A 24,860-nucleotide genomic window follows, 5' to 3' on the forward strand; every position below is an offset into this window, starting at 1 on the left:
AATTTGCCACCCTTCTTGATTGTGTTTGAATGTGGTTATTCTTGTGCAAATTTGAGTGTCGGTTATGATCAATACCGATGAGTTGAATGGTGCTCTCAATCGAACAAACATGAATGTGCAGCTACGATGAGGCCAAATGAAGTTACATAGATAATAGGTGAAAATTTTGCATCTCGTTGTGACTAGCCGGTTATCGAATTGAGTCTCTTGTGATGAACATTGCACACCAGCGAAAGTGTGGAGTCTTGTTTGACATTAGTGTCAATGCCTTGTGTGATGAGCTTACGTGAACTATGTGTGATGACACCTAGAATTTTCCATGTTGGTCTGATTGACTAAGTGATGCAAGCTCTTGAAATGATCTTAGGCAACAATTTTAAATTGTGAAACAATTTGACATTATACTTATTTTGTGGCCTACCTTGTGAGTGTGAACTTTGTTCGAACACCCTTTGAGCCTTACCATTTTTCTTGGAAGAAACTTGATTATATTATGACCTTTCTTTATCCATTCACCCGTAATCCTCATGATTTGTGGTTTGTTTGAATAGCCAACTTAGGCCAAAAACCTAAGTTGGGGTGTGGTGAAAAGAGAAGGTAAATTTAGAAGTGCAAAGAAGTTCCCTTTTATCCATGGTTGTGAAAAATATGGAACCCATCCATACAAAAAAAAAGAGAAAAAGAAAAGAAGAATGAAAAAGAAAAAGAATGAAAAGGTTTTGAAATAAATTTGTGAAAGTGCAAGAGAAATGGGGTGTCTAGTATTCCATGGAAAGTGAATAATAAGGTGAATTTTGAGCATGAATGAGAATTATGAAGAAAGGGAAAGAAAGTGTTGTTCATATCACATTTCATGACGATAGCAACCACTGAGCTTAAATGACCATACATTTACACTCAGCCCCGTTACAAGACTTGAAAAGACCTTTTTTTTTTATCTTGAGTGAGCTGAAACATGTGTTGTTTGGAAAATAAGAGCAAACCTATAGGTGAAGACATACATGTGTTCATCTTTGTGAGTGTGAGAGTTGCATGTTATTTCTGAACTATAAATTTTTGAACCATTGTGTGTGAATATGAAACCATTCTTTGTGTGAGGGCATTTGAGGTACCTTTGTTGAGCTTGAACTTGAATTTGAAGCAAGTATTGTGAGCTTGAGGTTCTTTGGTAATGGTGAGTCACAACTTGAGTTTTTGAGTGCACAGTTGATCATTGCATAAGTAAGTTGAGTCATGTTGTGTGCATTCATGATTGAGTCTTGTGTAGCACTTTTTGAGACATCCTTTTTGAATTGCTGAACTTAAATTTTACTTGAGGACAAGCAAAAGTTTAAGTTGGGGTGTTGATGAGTCCAAGATTTGGACTCATTTAGGGATTTATTTAGATAGATTTAGTGTCTTCAAATGCTTATTTTGTGCCAATAACTGATAAAAAATCCTTGATTTCCAGGTATTTGCATTGAGGAACAAAGCAAGGACACTAATTTGCAAAAAGGAACGAAGTGAGCTAAAAGAAGGAAGAAAAGAGAGCCTGGCGACTGCCAAGTCCATTAGGCGAGTCGCTAAATGGCCATTTGACCACCTAAAGTTCCAGTGTGCCAAACCCTGAAGGAGAAAATCAAGTTGGCGAGAGAAAAGAGTCGTCGACAGATCGCCAAGTGATTCCGTGATGCATAACTAGATCTCCCAAAGTTACAAACCTGGAGGATATTGAAGGCCAAGGCAAAAGGGCGATGGACAGGACCAAATGGCGGATCGCTGAGTTGATCAGCGAGCCCTACTTACTGCGCCGAATGGCCCTTCACAACATATTTTTGGTGACTATAAATACATTTTCAAACATTAAGTTTAGGATCAAAATTTTATTTTGAACAATCTTTAGAATTCATTTATTTTTTAGTTTAAACTCTGAGTATTGAGACAAGTTTTCCTTAGCTTTGAAGAATTGTAGTTTTCTATTTTTGAGATATTGGAAGTGGGTCTTTGAGATTCTTTAATTTGGATCTTTGTAAAGACGAAATCAATCATACCCAGTTGATGAAAACACAATTTGGCAACAATTTTTATCTTTTTATGATGTCTAGTTAAAACCCCAATTCTTGGGGTATGATTATGTGATTATGGGCTGATTTAGTTTATGGGTGTTGCTAATTGTTAGTTTAAATGTTGTTTAAAAGTTATTTCAATCATTAATTGTGGTTTAAATTAAAGAATTGTAGTTGCAAATGCAGTTCTACCGTCATGTTTTTGGCCTGCTCGAGAGAAAGGTTTTAAAACCAAGATTATTGATTGATGGTCTGTGGATATTGGGTTGTCATGGGTTCAGCTCGAGAAAGTGAATCCTAAACCTTTTTCCACATATTCAGCTCGAGAGAGTGAATGAACTAAGGCGTAGGTTGTTCTTATGTTGTATGATTGTCGATGTTCGAGAGAAATTGACTTGATTCGGGGTATATTGTTCAAGAGAAAGTTTACCTCCTCTATAGTCTAGCTTATTCACTAATTTATAGTTATTTCCTAACAGTTGCAATTACCCATTCATCTACATTAGCCTATAATTGAATCACATCCCAAGAACCCGTCTCATTATTGTTATTATTGTGTCATTTGTTGTTGTTGTAGCTGATAATTTCAAATAAAAACCCCCTGTTATTTGACATTCATTTCACCCCTTAATTTGAATTATGTTTTTATTCGTAAATGTCTATTCCTATGGCTGATTTGAGTATATTCACACTTGACTCTTGAATCTGAAACACGTACCACTCCCTGTGGGATTCGACCCCAACTCATTTAGTTGGGTTATATACTGACTAGCAATCATTGACACTTAGAATTGGATGAAGTGTCCTTGAAACGTTAATCAGGCGTCCGTACTGAATTTGACTATTGAAGAGCAATTAAAGGTGTCAATTGAAGAGAGATTAGGTGTTAAAGCATTAGTGGTTGTGATCATGAATTTTGATGGAGAGCATATTGATGAGTACGATGAGTTCGTTGTTGTACTTGATAGGGAGGATTACACTCGTCACCCACCAAAGAAGCTAGACTTGGATCTAAGAAATAGAGAAACTCCACATGCAAAACCATCTATTGATGAGCCTCCAAAGTTGGAACTTAAGGCTTTCCCATCCCATTTGCAGTATGTGTTCTCAGGCTATGAAATAAGTTTGCCAATCATTATTGTTGCTGATTTGAACGATGGGCAAGTAGAGGCTTTTATAGCCGTAATAAAGCAATTTAAAAGAGCGATTGGATGGACAATTGCTGATATTATAGGTATTCCACCCTGTATATGTTCTCATAAAATCTAACCATGCCTGATTTTAAACAAAGTATTGAGCACTTGTGGAGACTAAATCCACCAATGCAATAAATTGTAAAGATAAACATCACAAAGTGGTTAGATGTTGGAGTAGTATATCTGATTGCCAACAGTAATTGGGTGAGTCTGGTTCAATGCGTGTTGAAGAAGGGAGAAATCATTGTCGTTCCTAATGTAACGAATAAGTTTGTCCCGATGAGTCCGGTTATTGGTTGGAGAGTCTGCATGGATTATTGCAAGTTGGATGCATGGACAGAGAAATATTACTTCTCAATGTCGTTCATGGACCAAATGTTAGATAATCTTGCTGGAAAGGGCTGGTACTATTTTCTAGATGGGTATTTAAGCTACAATCAGATCTCTTTAGCATTAGAAGACCAAGGGAAGACTACTTTCACTTGTCCTTATAGGATCTTTGCTTTCAAGAGGATGTCATTTGGGTTGTGTAATGCACCAACAACTTTATAACATTCCATGATGTCTTTTTTCTCAGATCTAGTGGAAGACACTATTGTGGTACTTATGGATGAGTTTTTGGTGGTTGGTGACTCGTTTGTTGATTGCTTGGCTCATTTAAGTGATGTTCTGAATTGTTGTGATGAATGTAATCTTGTTGTCACGACCTAGGAGTACCCCTAGATGTGACAAGGCATATTCAACCCCGAAAGGTCTCATACAATCCCCTTATCATATCATAACATAGGATAAAAGAAATGATGTGAAATTTAAAAATTTTATCCATACAATCGAAGTCTTTTATAAAAGCAAGCAGAAGTCTAACTTGTCTCAAATTAGCCATCTAATACAATCTTTGAATAAAAAATAGGGTCACAACCCTTTCCACATAATCCGAACATGAAATGACTAGAAAGAAACTACAATTGACTCATACGTCCTCAAATCTTGAGGACTCGCCACAAGCTAGGAGAATAGTCGATCCAAGCTTGAACCAAAAGAAGAACACCTTAAGAACCAGACCCTACACTTTGTGAAAAATGTATAAAATATGGGTTAGTACAAAAATGCACTAAGTATGATAGTCATGCATAGAAATCCTTGAAGACATGCTAAAAGGACATTTTAGTTTAAAAGCATGCACTTTACCAAGTTTGAGAATCATCATGAACTTTAGTGTAAAAGCATAAGTCACAAGCATATACAACATATAGATCATCATAACATAATAGAACTATCTCATAAGTAACCCTAAGTGATACTTGTGCAATGCATAGATAAAGATCCCATAATCTCATTTATACTAAGTACCACTTTTAGGTCACCATAACCATACTCATCATTCTTTAATCTCATCATTTGTTCATACTCATTAGGAAAAGGAACATTCACATTTAATAAGTCATATCAAGGAAAGCAACATATAGCAATAATCCAAGTTAAGTATCCATCATTACATTTGGCCTTCATATCAACATGCTTAGTAGCATCATCATAATAAGCATATTCTTTTCATAAAACATTATAACATAAAGGAACACACCATGACTACTCTTAAAGCCTACTTGTGCAATGCATGGATGAAGTCCCATACCCCCACCCATACTAAGTAGTGCATTCTTGAGAAGCCATAGTTCATAATCATTCATTGTGGGGGTAAGCCTTAACCGACATACACTATGTGAGCAAATCATGGAATCTGGTGTCTCCCACACCGAAAAGAGTTGGTCTACTTGTCTAAGGTAGGACCGGTAACATTTCGCTTAGGTGGATCCATTAGCTAATAACAAATTATGGCACGTAGTTTATGGGATAAGGAGATTGCTACTAGATACCCCGCCTCAACTCACATGATGACATCCATCTCAAGAGATTGCTACTAGAAACCCCGCCTCAACTCACGTGAGATCTTCCATCTCATATCAATACCCACTCGGTGCTTAGCATTACTCCCCACGGAGACTTATCATTTCATTACTTAAGTTTATTATTATGGAAGAATATCAACATTCAATCGAACATCATTCATAAGATAGCTCCTAGATTCAATAGGTGAGAATAGCCTTTCAACGTAAGAATCACCATATTGTGAGAAAACCTTTCACAACATGTCATCATCATTCATAAGTGTATAATTGAGAATAACCTTTCAATGAACACATCATCATTATCATAATCATAGAAACTTCATCCATACTTCATTCATAAGTGTGTGTGTGTGAATAGCCTTTCAACAACACCACAATTACATCATGGTCATAATCACTTTATTCTCAAAGTATTCATAAGGCATGTACATAAACATCATGATCATACATAATTCTCATTATTTGTCCTTCAAGGACCATAGATCACATTCAATGAACACACCTAGAATTACTACATTAGGCATGGATAATAACATGATTCAAGTAATCAATTCATAACATTCATAATTCTATAGCATTCTACTAACATCAATCAATACACACACTTTAAGATCCAATTTGAGAAATTAGGGAAATTCATGGATTCTTGAAGAATTCAACTTAAAATCATATAAAATCATCAATATATCCATAAACAAACATAATTCAATCATTTTAAATGAATTTGAAAGGAATCCATGAGATTGAAGTCAAACCCTAGCTTTTAGGTTTTCTAGCTTTGAAATTGAGGGTTTTGAAGGGGCTCTATGGGTGAAGTCTACCCATAGATGAAGATCTATCATACCTTACTGAAGATTTACCACGAATTTGAGGGAAAAAAATCTTGATTCTTCAAGCCCTAGCTTCAACTTTCTTCTTCTTATTCCTTGGAGTTCTAGAGAGAGAAATTTTGGAGAAGATGAACTCTTTTGGGTTTTGATTTTGGGTTGTGGGAATTAAAGGAGTAAATGGGTTGGTTAATGACTTAAAAAGGCTTATATAGGTGTATAAAAACAATACGAAATGACCTCATTTAATAACTATCTAAATGGGAATTTACCAAAGAACCCCTCACTAGGCTCATGGTGGTGCCCATGGTCCCTTGACCAGTATCCTCCTCAACTTGAAGATCTTCCCATGAGGTGAAGGCAACCCCACAAGCCTTCCCACGGTCCGTGGTCTTCACCACGAGCCGTGAGGTGGCTCGTGAAGGGGAGCCTTTCTTGGGCAGCTTCATGAGCTTACTGCCTCACCTACCATGGATGGCACCACGACTCATGATGGCCACCACGGGTCGTGAAGACCCTCGTGGTCATGGTGGGCAATGGCTAGGCATGTTTTGGCAGCCTTGGTCCCCTTGCCATGACCCTCACCCAATTCTTTTGGCCCTTGCCCTTTACTCTTGACGTTAACCCTCATGTTTAGGCTGTAGTTTAACCTACTAATTTCCGAGGTGTTACACTTGTGCTAAATTGGGAGAAATGTCACTTTTAAGGTGAAAAAGGGCATAGTTCTAGGCCATCAAATCTCTCATAAAGGTATTGAGGTTGATAAATCAAAGATTGAGGTGATTGAAAAGTTGTCACCACCTATCTCTTTGAAGAGTGTTAGCTTTTTGGCACATGTTGGTTTTCATCAAAGATTTATGAAAGATTTCTCCAAAATAGCGCACCCATTGTGTAAGTTGCTTAAACGGTTACAAAATTTGAGTTCAATTATTCTTGTGTGAAAGCATTTGAAGGGTTGAAATAGAAGTTTATGTTTGCATCGATCATTATTTCACCGAATTGAGGACAACTGTTCAGAGTTATGTATGATGCGAGTGGGGTGGCGCTTGACGTAATATTAGTGCAAAGGCGATAAAAGATTCTTCATCTCATATATTATGCAAGCAAGGCCTAAATGTTGCTTAAAAAACTATACTGTCACTGAACAAGAATTGTTTGTTGTAGTCTCCGCGTTTGAGAAATTTAGATCCTATTTGCTTGGTACTAAAGTCATTGTAGACACTGACCATGCAACGTTGAGGTATCTTATGGTAAAGAAAGATGCAAAACCGAGACTAATTCGATCGGTATTATTATTTCAAAAATTTGATTTTGAGGTGAAAGATAGAAAAGGGACAGAAAATCAAGTTGTTGATTACTTGTACAGATTAGAGGAAGAAGCAATGTTGAAATTAGCAGATGGAGTTTAGATTAATGATGTGTTTCCTGACGAACATTTTTTGGTTGTTTTTTTATCTCATTCCTTAGTTTTCAAATTTCGCTAATTATATGGCGAGTGATGTTGTGCCTTCAGATTTGTCATTCCACCAAAGAAGAGAATTCATGTCTGATGTGAAAAGGTTTTTCTAGGAAGAGCCTTATCTATTTCGTAATTACACTGATGGGATTATTAGTCGTTGTGTTTGTGAGGTTGAGATGATGCGTATATTAGAAGTTTGTCATTCGTCTCATGTTGGTGGTCATCATAGCGGTATCCAAACTACACATAAGATCTTGTAGTGTGGGTATTATTGGCCTACCACTCACCAAGATGCTCATGATTTCACCAAGTCTTGTGATCGATGTCAAAGAGAATGAATTATTTCAAAGAAACAAGAACTCTCACTTACTCCTATGTTGTTAATTGAATTGTTCAATGTTTGGGGCCTTGACTTTATGGGTTCATTTGTGAATTTAAATGAGATGAAGTACATACTTGTAACAGTTGACTATGTATCTAATGGTGGAAGTTATTGCACTTTCAAATAATGAAGGAAAGAGTGTCACCGCATTCTTGAAAAATAATATCTTCTCCAAATTTGGTACACCAAAGGTTATTATCAGTGATAGTGGTTCTCACTTTTGTAATAAGTTATTCAAGGCGTAACTTGAGAAGTTTGATGTTCGACATAGAGTAGCAACCCATTATCATCCTCAGTCGAGTAGGAAAGTTGAAGTGTCCAATAGAGAAAAAGCAAATCCTTGCAAAAAAATGTGAATGCAAACAGAACGGATTGGTCAAGAAAGCTTGATAATGCTCTATGAGCATATCGTACTGCATTCAAGACTCCCATAGGTATGTCTCCTTACGAACTTGTGTTCAGAAAGTCTTGTCACTTGCCTGTAGAGTTAGAACACAAAGCTATGTGGGCACTCAAGAAGTTGAATCTAGATTGGGGTACTACATCAAATAAGAGGTTGAATGGACTTGATGAGTTTTGCCTAAAAGCATATGAAAGATCAGCCTTGTACAAAGAAAAGATAAAGAAGTACCGTGATCAAAAGTTAGAAAAGCGTGAATTTGCTCTCAGTGATTTGTCCGTCTCTTCAATTCAAGGTTGCTCTTGTTTCCTAGCAAACTCAAATCAAAGTAGACTGGACCTTTTAAAGTTGTGCAAGTGTTTTCACATGGAGCGGTTGAACTTGGGAATAATGAAACAACAACGTTCAATGTGAATGACCAGAGGATAAAAATCTTTAGGGCAACCAAAGGAAGTCAAAGAGGTGATTGAAGAATGCAATCTTGATGAAGTCTAAGTAGTTAAGGAGTCTGCGACGTGCCGTGATGTTAAATAGCGCTGCTTGGGAGACAACCCAAGATGTAATTTAATTATTTTTGATGTTTTTCTAGTTATTAGTTTTTGATTTTTTTTGCCATAATAGGTTAACTTAGGGTCTGTGTCCAAAAAGTGTCTAGAATATAAAGACCCTAAGTTAACCTATTGTAGACACTTTTTGGACATTAGGCCTTGAGGATTTGTAGGACTCCAATGCACTTGAAAACGAATGCCTAATGTTTGCTATATGTGCAGGATATAAAGAAAAATCTAGAAAAATTTCAAGTGCATTGGATCCTACGGATGGATTCTACAAGCCGTAGATATTCCTACATACCGTAGGCTCTGTTCGTCGAATCTCAATAAGGTAACATGATTGAGGAATTGTTCTATGGGTCCCATATAAGGGCCATAGTTCATTGGACAAATTGTAGATTGTAGTCGTAGAAACCTATGTCCAAACACAACTACAACTTTAGGTCTACGAGTGCATAGTATGAATCGTGGCTTGTCCTTAGTTTGTACCCGTAGACTTCATGTATGTTTTTGAATTATTCTAAGTGTGAAGTCGATGTACAAAAGATTTCTACGGTCCATAGACGAGCTTTCGTAAGACCAAGTGAGGTTAAATTAAGACACCAGACCCACGACCCTATCGTAATAAAAATTATATTTTTGAATTCTTCCATCTTTCCATATTCTCCAACTATTATGAACCCCTTAACACCCCTCCTTAACCGTTGCTAATCCCCACTCTCTTCCTTAAAACAAACACTCACTTCGTACTCAATACCTCTCAACAAACTCCAGTTCCTTTATTTTATTTACATTCCGGTAGGACAAATTAACAAAAAGGTCATGGGTCAATCAATCCTAGTGTGGGCTTCGAAGTCTAGGCGTCTACGTTTGAAAACACACTCACACAACTTCATATTACTTCTAAAGGTATGATATCTCACCCTAAAATTTATTAAATTTGGTTGAAATTTGAAGTTGACACTTGACCTAGTGTTGTGATGATTGTTAATTATGTGTTAAATTGGTTAAAATCAACCCTAGGGACAATATTATTGTGAGTGTTGACAATTATTTGCATCTGTGTCATAAATTGTTGAATAAATCCAAATTGTGAACTTGAATTAGGGTTTGAATTGTGGTACTAGTGGTTGTTTTGATTAAATTGAAAATATAAATCCTAAGGATGATGATGTTATTTGAATGTCAGAATTAGAAATGCATACAATTTAGAATTAATATGGGACTGATAAATTTTGCGAAATTGTGTGAAAATAATCACACTATCCCAAGCAATTTATGCCTACGAGATCTTCTGCAAACTATACATCCATCTACGACCCATAGTTACCCTTTGTAGATAGGCCTAAAGGACCACTACTGACTATTTCCCATACACCTTTTGTACAAATGCTATCAACAGGTCGTATGACTTCCTATGAACTGTAAATAGGACTCGTACAAGACATCTGATAGATGATGCTAAATGACAAAAACTACGGAGCCTGTCTAAGAGTCATAGGATTTCCTACAGATCGTAGATAGGATTTCTAGTTCATAAATAAAATTCAAGTAGCTTTAGTTGTGAACTACTGGACTGACCTACGGTCCATGGAAACTTTGACGGGCTGTACTCTCAGTCCTTAGTTCCAACTACGGAAACTTAAAATGTGTCCTTCCTTCCTATGATTTGACCATACGGGTCGTAGAAGGTTCTATGACCCGTAGGAACCCAATCGTAAGACCAAAAATAATGCATTGTCTTGAATTTTTTTTAGTTTCGTTGATTTGTTTGTAGTTTTTCTTGATTTCTTTTACCGTCTTATTTGTTACTAACAAGTATTCCTATAGGTACTATGCCACAAAGAGGTAATTCATAAAGATGTGGGAAATCCACTGTCGCTTCTACGTCTTAGTTGCAATTACAAAATAAACCCATAGATGATGAATAGAGTGGGTTAGAAGACAACCCATGCATGGGTAAAGACTCACCTCAGGCACCCCGGACCACAAGAAAATAGTCCTAGCAATTGGAGATAATCCCAGACCCGGTTGGTATAGCTGGACCTCCCCAAACATCGACTCTCCAGTCTCAAGAGGGAGCTGTCTCACAAAGCGAAGAAGGTATTTCATCGAAAAAGTCTACACTGGGCTCTCATTGTGGATCTCAGTTGAGTTCTGATTTTGTTTGGGTTGCGGGTCAGCTAAATCATTTTGACATCTGGGGCATGTTCCAGATCTTTCTGAAGACGGTTGCTCCTAACGCAAGAAAACACCCTAGATGGCCTATTATTGAGGATTCAAGATTGTTTTCACACCTCTCCAGAGCTACATGCACTATCCAAACGACATCGGTGTGAGTGGATGGTAGAGTTCGTGGGCCAGTACAACAAAAATATGGTCTGGGAGTTTTATGCATCGCATGCAACTATAGTCAAGAAATGAATGTCGAAAAAGGGAAAAGAGCTAGCACAACCTCCTCTTCTAAGCACCATAGTTTGGGAAGTCTAATTGACATCTTGGATCAGACCATTCACCGATTTTTGCATGGCCCGAGTTATAAGCAGACTATGTCAACAACAGAGTTTGATTATAAGATGCAGTTTGTGCGTGATACAAAAGCGATGAAGGATGCCTTTCAAAAAGAGGATTTATTGAGATAGGTTGTTAGATACATTGCAGAGCAAGGGGTTGATTCGGACCGAGTACGCGGTCCGGGCCCAATTAAAAAGGCCTAACTCAACTTTATTGTAAACTTTTGTGGTCGATTGTCCGTTCTCACCTATCACCCACTATGACAGACAACCATCTGATTCATGATCGAACAGTGATGGTTGCATGTATCATGGCTGGATATAAGATTGATTTTCTTCGGGTACTTATTTAGGAGATATATGGGCGGGGCGAGCATTCTGGGTGACCATAACTCTTCCCTTTCCTGGGCTGATATTCTGCTTATGTCGCGAGTCTACGGTGCCACTACTCATGGGTATTGACCTATTGATTTCACAGACTCAGACACTAGATGTTGGGCTTATCTGGGTTATGTCAAACCCGGCTGCACCATTACGCGGCTCATAGTTCAGCATGTCGTAGATGACCACTTCTGGGTCTAAAGAGGGTGAGGTTCCCGCGGGAGATACTACTACTACTGAGCTCGGCAAGGCAACACACACATCAATTTTTCTCTGGCTGATAGCACACTATGTGCCCCCACTACATCGGCTCTCTCCACCTTGCCGATAGCCAGACTTCAGCGGCTAAAGACTCAAATGACGCAATTGTTACAACACTTTCGACCATGGATGTAGCAATTTGGTCAGGATTCTGAGGTGAGGAAGCAAGTTGTTATTTCAGAGCAGACTCAGGCCACACAGAGGAAGATAGATGCCTTCGAGCTGAGGATACTAGCTCAACCCCATGAAATTTTGGTTTGTGTGTTATATATGTGTGATTGATAAGTCATATATGTAGGATTTTTTTAGACATCATATGAACCGATTAGATAACATGACTTAGGCTGAAACATGAACCAGATACACTGATAATTTGATAGTTAAATGATGTGACATGTGTGTGAGGATACTTGTTCATTCGTACTGTGTATATCAATCTAGAACAAGTCTCGTTAGTCTTGCTAAGTTGGTTCAACTGTTAATTAGGAAATAATCATAGGCCATTGTTGAAATTGAGTCCACTAAAGCCTAAAATTAATCAACTAAATAAAAATTCTCCCTTCGATTCAAATTATTGAGCCTGAATTAGACCATTCTTTCAATTTACTCAATTCACCTTCCCCGTGATAATTGTTAACCTTTTTTTTGGTCTTGGTACCTCCTTGGACATCGTTCACCCTAACTCAAGTAAAAAAACCTAAGTTGAGGGTGGCTACTATAGAGGAAAACAAGAAAAGAAAGGGGTATGAAAAGAGTTGTGTATTTAGAAAAGAGAAAAATATTAAGATGGTGTGGTAGAATAAATAAAATAAAATAATAAAAGAGTGAAAAGTTGAAACGAAAAAAAAAGTAAGTCAAAGTCACACCCGAGCTTCAATGAATAATGAGAAGAAAAGAAATATTAATGTGATACCTGGATTGGTTGTTAAAGAGGAAAATAGTCAATGTAATGTCAAGGAGGGCAGAAAAGTCATTTAAAAAATCCAATTATACCATACATGGCATTGAGCCTACGTTACAAGCTAAGAAAGTCCTATATTAATCCTAATTTGGCAGTTTGAGAGTCAAGTATTGAAAATAAAGGCAAACATGTGGTATTGTGCATGTATTGTATTGAATTTAACTCTGAGAGTGAGCAATACTGAGTCCATGAAATTGAACTATAAATCTAAATATGTGTGAACAAAGGGATTTCTTTGCAATAAGGGCACAAGTTACATTGTCGAAGAGATGGTATCTCTGTGATTATGTATGTAAATATGTCTATTAGTATGTCTATGTCGTAAATTGATATGCATGTTGTTGTCTTGTTGTTGAACTTAATGATTGCACTGTAGTGAAAAGTGAAAAAATTAAGGGTTGATTGTTTGAAAAAATGCCATGTGATTGCTTGAGTTTTTGGGTTTACTTTTGCATCGTGTCGTTTAGAGTTAGTAATGTCTCTTGAGGACAAACAACAATTTTAAGTTGAGGGTGTTGATGTACCGCAAATTTACGATACTTATAATGTTTTACACTTGCATTTTGCATGTGTCTTAAGCCTTTGTTAAAAGATTTGATGCTATATTTATCTATGTTTGCAGGAAAGTAGGTTGTAACTGTCCGAAGATGGAATTCTATTAAAGCAACAGGTTTTTGATGAGCTACGAGTCAACCTACAAGCACTAGATTATACTACAAAACATAGGATTGACTCGTAGATGAAGGCTGGAGAAGAAGCTAGAAATTAGGTTAAGTAGGGGGAGACAAAAACATACTACGGGTCGTAGGATGACCTAAGAACCGTAGTATTGAGTCGTAGAAAGAGGCAAGAATTATGAGCCCCAGTATTGTAAATGACGTATTGCTAGGACAGACCGTACAAAGGTCTACGAGTAGTAGATCATGTTCGTAGGATGTGTCCAAATGGCCTTTGAAGAAGCTGCCTTCTACGGACGTGGTCTACGAGTCGTCGATCATGACCTGTAAAGTTGACTGTCGAAGCCCATTTTTCTTGTATTTCCTTTTTTGACTTTATTTAGTAGTAGATGTTTATAAATAGTCATTTTTATTTACGTTTTAAGTTTTAGACAATTGGATACTTAGTTTTGGCTTTGAAAATTATTTTGTGAATACTTTGTCCATTTAATTCTTGAAACATTGGTTTATAATATCATTTTTGTGCGTCAATTCAAGATTCTGAATTCCATCTACTCTAATTATAAGTTTATGATTTATTTTAACAAACTTATTAATTGTGATCACCCAAGCATGAGTAGCTAAATCTACAACTAGGGTTGTGGAACCATGAGTAATTAACAACGTAGACCTAATAATTAAGTAATTCTTAAATAGTATTTATGCATGTATTATTGATCTCTTCGTTTTGATTGTGTTTTAACGGTGTGCAACGTTAGAACCCGCCTTAGTCCTACTTGCCCGACCAAGAAAGTAACGAATGTGAAAATGATTAAACAATGAAATTTGGTGTGATAATCCACTGTTTACTAGCTTGAACCTAGAGCCCTATACTTCTTTAGGAAGGTGTAATTGGGGCGTATCAGCCTGCTCCACAGCCCTCAAATGACTAACAACCTGGGAAAGGTAGACCCCGTTGTTATCATGTGCTCCGACGCCAATTAGAGTGGCAAGGACAACCCTTTTATGAACTCTTGGCTCAAGTTTCGACCCATAGGGAATAATGTGGGAGTATGCCTGACCCATTACAAAAATCACAAAACGTACTCAGAAATGGACGAAGAGCCCTGCTAGGGACCAATCAACCCAACTCTATCCTGAGAAGCACCCACTACACCAAGAACAACACTTTTATATGGTGTACCCTCAAAAAGACTAAGGCCTCCTAACATTGAATCTCGAGGAGCCGAGGTAGTCAACAACCCTGACGGATCTTGTGCTGCCCTAGACTCTCTAAATGCTGAAGAACGTCTCCTAACCTAAGGCATGTGCCTAACTTAGGGCATCTAGCCCGACCAAGTGCTGAAACTCTGGTAGAATATGTTGATGCTCCATCCACATCCATCGAATATCTTGTGTCATCCATCTAAGAAAGAGTAGATTCTGAAGAAGCAATTTTAGAGGTTCATCAAAGCGAAAGCACACGATAAGGAATCAAAAAACAAAATTCTCTAAGAATGCCCTACAATCTCCCAAAGATAGAATACATGCATCTCTGCACCGATCCGTATGACTCTATTAGGCAGTTGCTCTCATACCAATGATGTCGGTCAACCAAAACGTATGAAACCAAATTTTCACGACCCAATTTCTCAGGTCATGATGGCACCTACTACATCCCACCAATAGATAAGCTTAACCCCCAGCCCGAAACTATAAGCAACGGGATATCACGTGGAAGATAACATTAAGAAACAACAAGTTAATAATACTGAGAAAAAGAGAGATCAACCGAAATATAATACAAGAAACCATCTCTAAGATATGACATTAGTCCCTAATCGAGCATCTAATAAAAATAGGAGTATAAGGCTTTTACAGATACAATACAAGTACAAACTATCTCCAAATACAACCTAAAGACTAGCCTATCCCAAAATAACTTTAAATTTCATGAGCTCAACCAAGTCTTCGAATCCACAAAGATGCTCCACACGAGATCCAAGTCAACGATGAGAACTCGGACTATAATTTGTAGGCTGCAGAAGTATAATATGAGTACCAATAAACAGTACTTACTAGACATCGACCGACTGAGCTCCAAAGTCAAGGCAAATATAAACAACAAATAAATAAGGAAAGTACAACACACATAATTAAACATGAGATATAACATGATAAGATAGGCACTAAGAAAGAAGAAGTAAGATACAAAGAGTAAAAATACTGAGTCAAATAACGTACCTTAAGCCACGAGCCACCTTGCTTGTTTATCCCGACGAGGGTTTATGAATCACTCAAACGAGTAACCTACTCACAAGCAAAGTTATGTTACATAATTCATGAACTACCTAAGGTCAGGGAGAACTAACATCAATAAATCTAAACAACAACCTAACAACTATTATATCAATATCACAAGAATACAGAATATAGTTAAACTATAAATTAATCGGACCTCATAAGCCTAGAAGGTACAAACAACAAACATAACCCAACCGACCCCCAAAAAATTGAAGGATACAACCAACAACTAATTATTCTAGTGATAGTCAATGCATATGAATGCATGAGATGCAGTAGAACCAGCTGAACCATCAATAACCAAGTATATATACCTACCCTCTGCCATTATCAAGTGAGGTAGGACTCATGGAGCTCTCTCTTCCTGTACAATGGAACACACAGTCAGAGGGACCCATATGGATGTGGGAAGTTCGTATACACTTCTTGGGCCCAAATTGGGACTTACGAGATATCATCTATGTCATGGTACCAGAGGTACAAGTAGCCAAAGAAATGCAAAAAAAGTGTCGACGCACCGACTAGTCAAGTAAAAGTTGAGCATATCCCAGATGCCTCTAATATTTCAAGTAGAAAATGATCACGTCCTCAACACCTCATAAACCTAGAAAACTAGCTTAACAAAGTGATCCAAGTGGTACGATTCCCGTTAAAACTAGTTTAAAATAGTAATCAAGTGAAAATAGTCTTTTTCCATAAATAGTAATGATGATCCAATGCATGAACCAAGATCGTACCAAAAAACACATGAGAATGACCAACAAATGCAGTGCATGTCATCACCAACATCCAAACAAGGCACATGCGATTATAAATATAATCCAGCCCTACCACGCTATTAAGGCAAAGAGACTTAAGATGGAATACAACTGGTCTCGACCACAGACTCGAACCCAATAATATAATAATAACTCAATAAAACATAATAGGCCTACTGTTAATCAACAAACAAATGAATCAGGAAGAGCTTCAGAATTAAATTATGGGAGAGAAATAACTCAAGGAACGATGCCTTACCCTAATCATATCGCTCCAGTACAACCAAGCACAACTAATGGCAACCTATGGCTATGATGAGTCACTAAGGTCTCAGGAACTAATACAAGATACACCATTTGAAATAAGCCCTAGTGAAAGAACCACACAACTACAAGAGCAATAAAGCACATTCTAAGGCATCTAAGGCTCAATCCTAGCCTAAGGCCTCAAGTATCAATTCTAAAAAGGATAGTCACGCTAAGTTATATTCTAACCAAGGCTACTAGCCTAAATTAAAGATTATTTCACCCACAACAAGCCCAACGATTCTACAGGAATCAAGAGAAGATATAATAAATGGAAGGAGATATAATACTTGATAAATACACTCCTAAATTACATGTAATTCATACTTTATATCATCTAATAAATCCCAATCAAGAAAGTAAATTATAGCCTACGTTGAAGTCGATCATTCAAGCTCAGAATCTACCACACAAGAGTTAGATGCTTCCAACACACCTCCAGTCACCTCCACACTAATAAATTGTTGATCAAAACATCAATACAAACAATTAAACACCAAAATTGCAATAATTAGAGATGGACCACAAATTGAGTAAAAACAAGAATGTGGACCCCATACCAAAAATTTCAAATTTGACTCCATTAAAAGATCCTAAATATCTCAAGGAACTTGTGCCCAAAAAATGAGAACAATCCGAGCTCAAAAATGGGCTAAAACGGCTCATGCAAAAAAATCACCATTAAAGGATACATGGCAGTCCCTTTGGGGTGAGAATTACCTCAAAACATTGCTCCCCCAACACTTCTCCAACCACTCCAATACATAACCACGTCAATTCAAGACAAATCTGAGGAAAGATTTTTGAATAACAGGCTAAGAATATTCTATTAAGTCCTTGTCTGTTATGTTGAAACACCCAAATCTAAGCTCTAGAACTCGAGATATCGGCTTTTAAATTTTGAGAAATGAGGTTGAAAATCGCTAAAAAGAAATATATAATAGCCAAGGCAATTCTCTGCGAACGCGGAGGGAAAACTTCACCTTTCTCCATAAATACGAGGACCAGGTCCGCTAACACGGAGGGAAAACTTGACCCTTCTCCACGAATGTGGGGACCAAATCTACAAACGTGGAGACCAACCCAAGATGCACTAGCAAGGGCTATGATGTGAGGCCAAAAATATATATCTTAAATCATTATTTGCCTCACATTTAGTATTTGTATTTGTCCCTTTTTAGCATGGATTTTATGAATTGTGCTAAATAGTGTATTTTATTTGTAGGAGAAAATTGGTGTAAAGATGAAGAAATTTGGACCTAAAACGAATTAAAGATGGAATATTATGGAAGAATCAAGCAAGCAGCTTAATGAAAAGATTATAGTATAATATTAATATTTATATATATGTTCAAAGTATTGCGGCAAAGAAAGGAAATTAAGGAAATTACAATATGAAACTAGGAGCTGCACACAAATTCTTGAAGGCGGCGGACAGAGAATGGTTCAAATGGAATTCAATTCCGTTTGGGTTTTGGTTTCCCAATTTATTTTGACTCAATTATTTTATTTAGGATTTTCTACCTCTATAAATAGTTCATAAAAATAATTATTAAATAATTATTATGGGAGATCAAATATAGGTCGTCAATACATTTTAGGGTTCTTTTCTTTTCTTCTTTTCTTAGAGATTAGTGGCTAAACGCCCCTGTTCTGGGGCTGTAGCTACGGATAATTGTTGAGTATCAACGGTTTTGAATTAATTCATGGTTATCGTTTTAAGCTACTTTTGTGTTCTTATTTTAGTATTTCTTGATTGGCCATCATAGATATAAATCTCTTGTCTACTCTTAAACTCGGGAGACTTTAAGGTAGATAGATCAAAGGATACATAAAGCTTGATCTTCCATTAAATTGAGTTGATTTGTGTTTAGGAGTGACGCCCGGACGAACACCTAGCTTGGTTATAAAACAGGAAGAAATATAAATGCTCACAAATTAGAACTGTCTATCCCCGCTCAACGATGTAGTTAGACAGCTAATTGGAGTAGGCGCTTAGAGGTCGGGAGACCATGATCATATAATTAACCTTGAAAATTAGTGGCTTGATAACCTAAATTAGTTCATTACCTGAGATACGATACATGAAATACAACGCATGTTGCAGCCCTGAAATTGTCTTTTACTTGTTTAAAATATCAATTTGAAGTCGTTCACATTAGTTACTTTATTTATTGCATTAGTCATATTAGTAATAAACAACATTCAATCTCTTTTAAAGTTTCTCTTGTCGATTTGTGGAATTAAGTTAGCAAATATAAGTTGATCATAAGTCCCTTGGGAACGATAACTCGTTTCTAAAAAGAACTATACTACTTGTGCAACCACGCACACTTGCGTGTGCATTTGGGCGCAACAGGCAACATCAACTAAACTTTAGAGTTGAAAAAACTCCGACGGAATGCTTGAGATTCATTTGGAAACCCATGCACGCAAATAAAATATGCTAAACTTTCATCCGAGGTTGTCTCGATAAAAAAATGGGTCTCATACCCAAAAATTGTTTCTAGCCAAATTCCATAAGGGGCTCACAATGAGCCCAATAGCCTCGAGATCTGCACGAAGAGTTGTTTTAGAACAAGCTCAATGTTTAGAAGCTTACGAAACCATTAGAGTTGCATATTGAGGTCATCATCTTGGAGTTTTGATCGAAATTAATCGTACAAACTCTAGAAGCTCCAAAATATGGAAACTTGCACAAAACTCAAACGAACAATCAGGCGATCAAATTGTAAGTCCCAACAAATCATAAATTATTTGTGGTTTCAACAAGAAAGATCTAAATGCTAAAAAGATCAGAAAACATATAAAATAACATGAAGGATCATCACAACTTCCTATATTGATTAATGTCTTCTTATGCCTCTTAATATGACTTGAATATTTTAGTGTGTTGTATTCTCTATTTGATGTCGGCGTATGATGACTCGATATGCATTTTATTAAGTTTTTTCCTTGGCTTCATCTATCTTAATCTCTTCTTTAGTTGAGTCCTTAGTATGTGAATTCTTTGTTTGAGTTCGTCCTCTCCATCTGTTTGGTTGAACTTAACTGTCCGTTCTAGGTGATTTTGTGGGTTTTAAAGTGATGATAACATTTTTATTTTCTCGTAAGCATGTTCCTTTGAGCCGACTGATATTAAATTGGGGGTACCTATTTGCCCTTTGTTGATTTTCAGTAAGCCTTTGCTATTTAATTGTTTATTTGCTTATTGTTAATTAGTCCATCTGTGTGAAGTATTTTGAACCTTGACATGTATTAATCTGGTAAAGATATTTATTCGAGTCGACCCAAATTGTTCTGATGTGACACATGTTATTCTATCTATATGAATCTTTTATTTTGGATAACTCGAATGTTCCTCCTGCTTCTTTGTTTCCAACTTGCTTTATGAAATATGAGTTGTGTATTTATTTTTTCTTCAGAATCTTGTTCTTTATATGGATGTAGTCATCATTTCTACCAATTTCTTTTGTAGCTTTGGATTCACTGGTTGAGGTCTTATATCAATGTAAGCTTAATCTTGTATAAAGTATTTAGTTGTAGTCATAGCTTGTCTATTTTGAATAATTTGTATTTGTTTGGTTTGAATTCTTGGTGTTGTAATTGTAGTTTTCTCCCATCCCATGTCTCCTTATGTTTGCCAAATGAGGTTCAAACTTTGCTTAATATAATCTATATATGCAAGCCTTGTTTGTAATAGTAAGTAGTTTGTAATTGATGTTTGAATTTGTCGACCGAACTTGGTCATTAATATTAACAGCCCTTTTCAAATTATATGCTAGCAAAATTTTGTTGTCTTCTGAAATAACTCCATGTTTGTTTGATTTAATTTCATATTTTAAAAAATGCTAAACATGTTGATTGTTCTTCAATGTTTTTGGCCAATCAGGAGTGATCCTTATAGTGGTAACAAAGAAGGACCATGTTTTGATTTATTAAGACTCCTAGTAAGCATATTTGTTCTGAGTTTTCTATTAAGAATTATGAGTTAGATAAATTTAAGTTTCAACATATTGATTTGCTTCGTCTAAAGTCAAAGTATCGATATTTAATACTATCACCCTTCTATCCTCAATGTAGAACTAAAACTTACTCCCTTTATTCTCTACCTTTTTTTTAATCTTTCGTTATGATTATAAAATGATTTATTTGGTGCATATTAGATAGTTATGAGTATTATTTGTTCTTACTGGTTCAATTTTCATGTCTTAGTGATAAGTTGCTATTAATTTAAAATTCAATGTATAGCTTAATAAAGCTTTTATGCATACTAGAAGTAATAAGAGCATGCTCATTTAAATTTGTTATCTGAATTGCGATGTGAAAAATTCCCTTTTTAGAGTACCATGGTTTGTTAATTCAATAGCTAAAAAATATTTTTTATTTGATATTCTTTCTTTGCCCTCTTCCAATTCCCTCTTTGTCTCTTGATTGTCCCAATCTTATTATGTTCATTTGATAGTTCTCTTTGTAATAATATGATTAATTTAAGTCACTTGAACTTCATTACAATGCCAATATGAAGGTTTCTTATTTGCTTTCTTTACCGCTATTAATTGGTTCTCTGTTCATTAGGAAATAGGTATATAGGTTTTTTTAGTTCCAAGTACGTAAGAATGTGACCAGTTCTTCTTTGTCATAACTTGAATAATATTGAAATCTCTTTAAAGTGAAAATATATGTTTAAGTTACTGTTGTGTTGGAACTTTCGTGGCTTCATTGTTTTAACTGTTAAGAGTTCTTAGGTTAAAAATTGTTTTAAAATTTGAGTTAGTGTAACACACACACACATTATATATATATATATATATATTTATTTATTTTATTTTATTTATTTTTTATTTTTTATTTTTTAATTATTATTATTATTTTTATTATTATTTTCTATTATATAGAAACATGAAAGGTGGGACGGCCAAGGACATATTCGTAATTATGCTATCATACAAGGGTAAAATATTAATTAGCATGATTGATATTTTAGCAAATCACACTACTTTTTCTTTCCATTCTAGATCGTTCTAGATCCTCTTTCTTCTGCTTCCAGTTCCAGATTATTATTATTATTATTATTATTATTATTATTATTATTATTATTAATAGTTGCTATGGCCTTAGAGCCAAAATGTTGGATCCTCTCCCTCAAATTCCTTATTTTCCCAGCGGTGCAACTTATGGGTATGAGCTAAATCAACTATTCCGTTGAAAATCCCAATTTGAAACATACAACATATAAGAGGAAGAGAGTTGATAAAGCATAAGCTCCAAATATTTACCAAGCTAGAAAAAAAATATGTAAGTCTACGCTTTATCTCTATTATTCTCTCAACCTAAGTCGACGCTTTCAAAAATGGCGTATTGCTCTTCACACTGAAGAACTATTTGATTCTCTTCATCTTCACAGCGGGTTACACGTTAGGTCTGTTCAATTTTTATTTTTTTACCCAATTCTTTATTATTATTTTTCATGAAAAATCAAAATTATAGTGCATCGTTTTGCTAATTTGTTGTTATTTGGGGGAATTTGGTTAATGGATCTAGAGCTAAAAGAAAGGGTGTATGGAGTTTACAATTTGTTCGAAAGTATTTGCATCGTGAGTTTGGATTTGGTTGCTAAGTGATTTTTATTTTTTTATTTTTTTCAACAATGACATTCTGATGAAAAGAATGCCACAAAAATAGGCAAAGCTGGAAAATTAAAGAGCATAAGATACATTTTTTGGGTTAATCTCTACTTCATTTTGTTAATGTTGTAGTTTATAGATATTTCTATTTCTTCAGTGGATGCCCAACCAGCAATATACTGAAATTGAACCTGTTTTATGTGTATGTTCCGCACAAAGACGAGCACAACATCACAACTTGTCCAAGTTAGCCGTTAATTGCTTCATTGACCTACCACACCAAGAGATCAAGGGAACAACCACTTGTTCCAACATATAAATTGCTAGACACTTAAGTGGTATGATCATTTTTCTAATTTTATTTTTCACTTGTAGCAAGATTTAATGGAGTATGCATATGTGGTTTTCTGATTTCTGACGTGCACCAGGTGTTTGAGAAAATGTCTAAGCTAGAAAAACTCATACTTCACTTACACTTTTAAGTAAAATTTGGATTTTGTGCACTCCTTTTAAATCCCTTGAATATTTTGAATTGTACCATAACTTGGTATTATCTCATTCCCTCATTAGTGAATGTTGCCACGTCTCATGTTAACATTACATGTGTTGATCCCTTTGCTAATCCTCTGTTATTTTATTTCATTTGCTCATGTTCTCAATTTCATGTCTTGTTTTAATGATTCAAGTTTTAACATCTTGTTTGAGATGAAAAATATTGAAATAACTAATATTTAAGTACAAATTCATAAAAATTCACCTGGCTCTTACAATAAGTAGTTGGTTATATATGTATGTATGTTTATCATAGTTTATGTTAGTTTTGAACTACTCTGATTTTAAAGAGGTAAATTAAAATTTGTTTTCTTTGTATGTTACCAACTTATGGTAATCTGTCTACTTACATATAGTATTGTTCATTATGTGAAGGAAATTAGCTTATTTTGGTGATACCTATGCAAATATGATTATTTGACCAACACTTTTCTATTCCATTTGATACATATGGCATATTGTCGGAGCCTGAAGGGTTTGTACACTCATTTGACACCCATCCAACGGCTCCAAATTGCTCAACACCCTAATAGACCAACTGTTCAAGATCATATACTAAATATGACGGAGAAGATATGTGTTGATTTTTTTTTTGTCCATTATAGTTATTAGCAATTTTTTTGACAGTGCAACTCAAGGAATCTTAATCCTATGTTATGCATAAAGTGGATAGAGCTCCATGGAGATCGTGCTGGCTATGATGATCCAGCCATGGTGAGTGATATTGGGAGCATTGAAGGTAGAAGTTATCTCTTCATTGGTCATCAACTTTGCAATGACAACCCATTTATGAGCTATGGGTATGCTTAAAAAATTCTCATTCATAGCATTATTACAAATTTCTATCACTAAGCATTCCAAGTAATCTGTTCTGTGGTTAATAACAAGTTAATTTGAACTGATTTTTTCATTAATTAAGCAACAAGTTGTTAGGCTGAAGTTGTTGCTCATAACCTCTCAACATGTTCCCAGTTTGATTTTTGCTCAAGTTATCAGATTTTTGGAGAGTCTATGTAGTGTCTAGTTGTTTGAAAGAAATGTTGCTTAATTTGATACCTCAAGGTTAGTTTTGTAAAAAGATGAATTGATAACTACTAAATCTTAGCCTTGCAACTAAAGAAAGGCTTTGAGAATGATGAAATATGTTGATCATAGTGTCTTTCCTATTGTTACATTTGTTGACACTCCAGGGTTTTTGCTGATTTAAGATCTAAAGAGCTAGGTCAGGTGTGAGTCTTTACCTTGACTTTCAAATATTGTGTTATTAGATAACATTTGGTCATGTAGAATCTATAATCACCTCCAATATTTTCATGTAGGGTGAGCCAATAGCCCCCAATTTAAGGGCAATGTTTGGGCTGAGAGTTGCAATCATAACAATTTTAACTAATAAAGGTGGTTCAGGCAAAACACTTGCCATTGGATGTGCAAACAAGTGGTTAATGTTGGAAAACTCAGCATTTTATGTTGCTAGGTAAGTTTGGTTCATTTGTACTTCTTCCATAAATTTATTTTGCTACTTAGCATGCATGTGATAGTCTGAAGAATAAGACGTTCAGGTTCAAATATATTTTTTGTGCCTGCAGAGATATAAGCAATATATGAACTCTCAACTAACTATATAAACCAAAAACATATTGTGTTAGCTTAAAAATGCGGACACATTGTACATATGTTGAGGCATGGATTTTGTAGTTGTTGTTTTAACAATTCTTGCATTGTTTCCTTAAATATCTTGATCTTTTCCATATTTTAACGTCTGTGCTTCTTTGAC

General features: G+C 35.8%; 2 protein-coding genes across 2 annotated transcripts in view; both read left to right on the forward strand.

Moving 5' to 3' along the window:
* Positions 1–24,860, forward strand: part of LOC125831893 (uncharacterized) — a 360,286-nt gene that overhangs the window by 56,016 nt on the left and 279,410 nt on the right. The gene's annotated exons all lie outside the window — the stretch shown is intronic.
* On the forward strand, positions 11,843–24,564 carry LOC125831868 (acetyl-coenzyme A carboxylase carboxyl transferase subunit alpha, chloroplastic-like). The gene is made up of 5 exons (XM_049511007.1): positions 11,843–11,911; positions 12,058–12,177; positions 23,714–23,886; positions 24,277–24,313; positions 24,406–24,564. The coding sequence occupies exons 1-5, from the start codon at positions 11,843–11,845 to the stop codon at positions 24,562–24,564; spliced, it is 558 nt and encodes a 185-aa protein (XP_049366964.1).

Source organism: Solanum verrucosum, unplaced genomic scaffold, assembly GCF_900185275.1.
Source record: "Solanum verrucosum unplaced genomic scaffold, falcon-dt-bn FXZP01000018.1, whole genome shotgun sequence".
Taxonomy (NCBI): domain Eukaryota; kingdom Viridiplantae; phylum Streptophyta; class Magnoliopsida; order Solanales; family Solanaceae; genus Solanum; species Solanum verrucosum.

Bases quoted from the DNA above. Each gene is read 5' to 3' on its own strand.
- LOC125831868 (XM_049511007.1), top strand. From the start codon at position 11,843: ATGACCACTTCTGGGTCTAAAGAGGGTGAGGTTCCCGCGGGAGATACT. The intron at 12,178-23,713 runs GTTTGTGTGTTA...TTTTTTTGACAG, and splicing joins CTCAACCCCATGAAATTTTG to TGCAACTCAAGGAATCTTAA. The intron at 24,314-24,405 runs GTGTGAGTCTTT...ATTTTCATGTAG, and splicing joins GATCTAAAGAGCTAGGTCAG to GGTGAGCCAATAGCCCCCAA.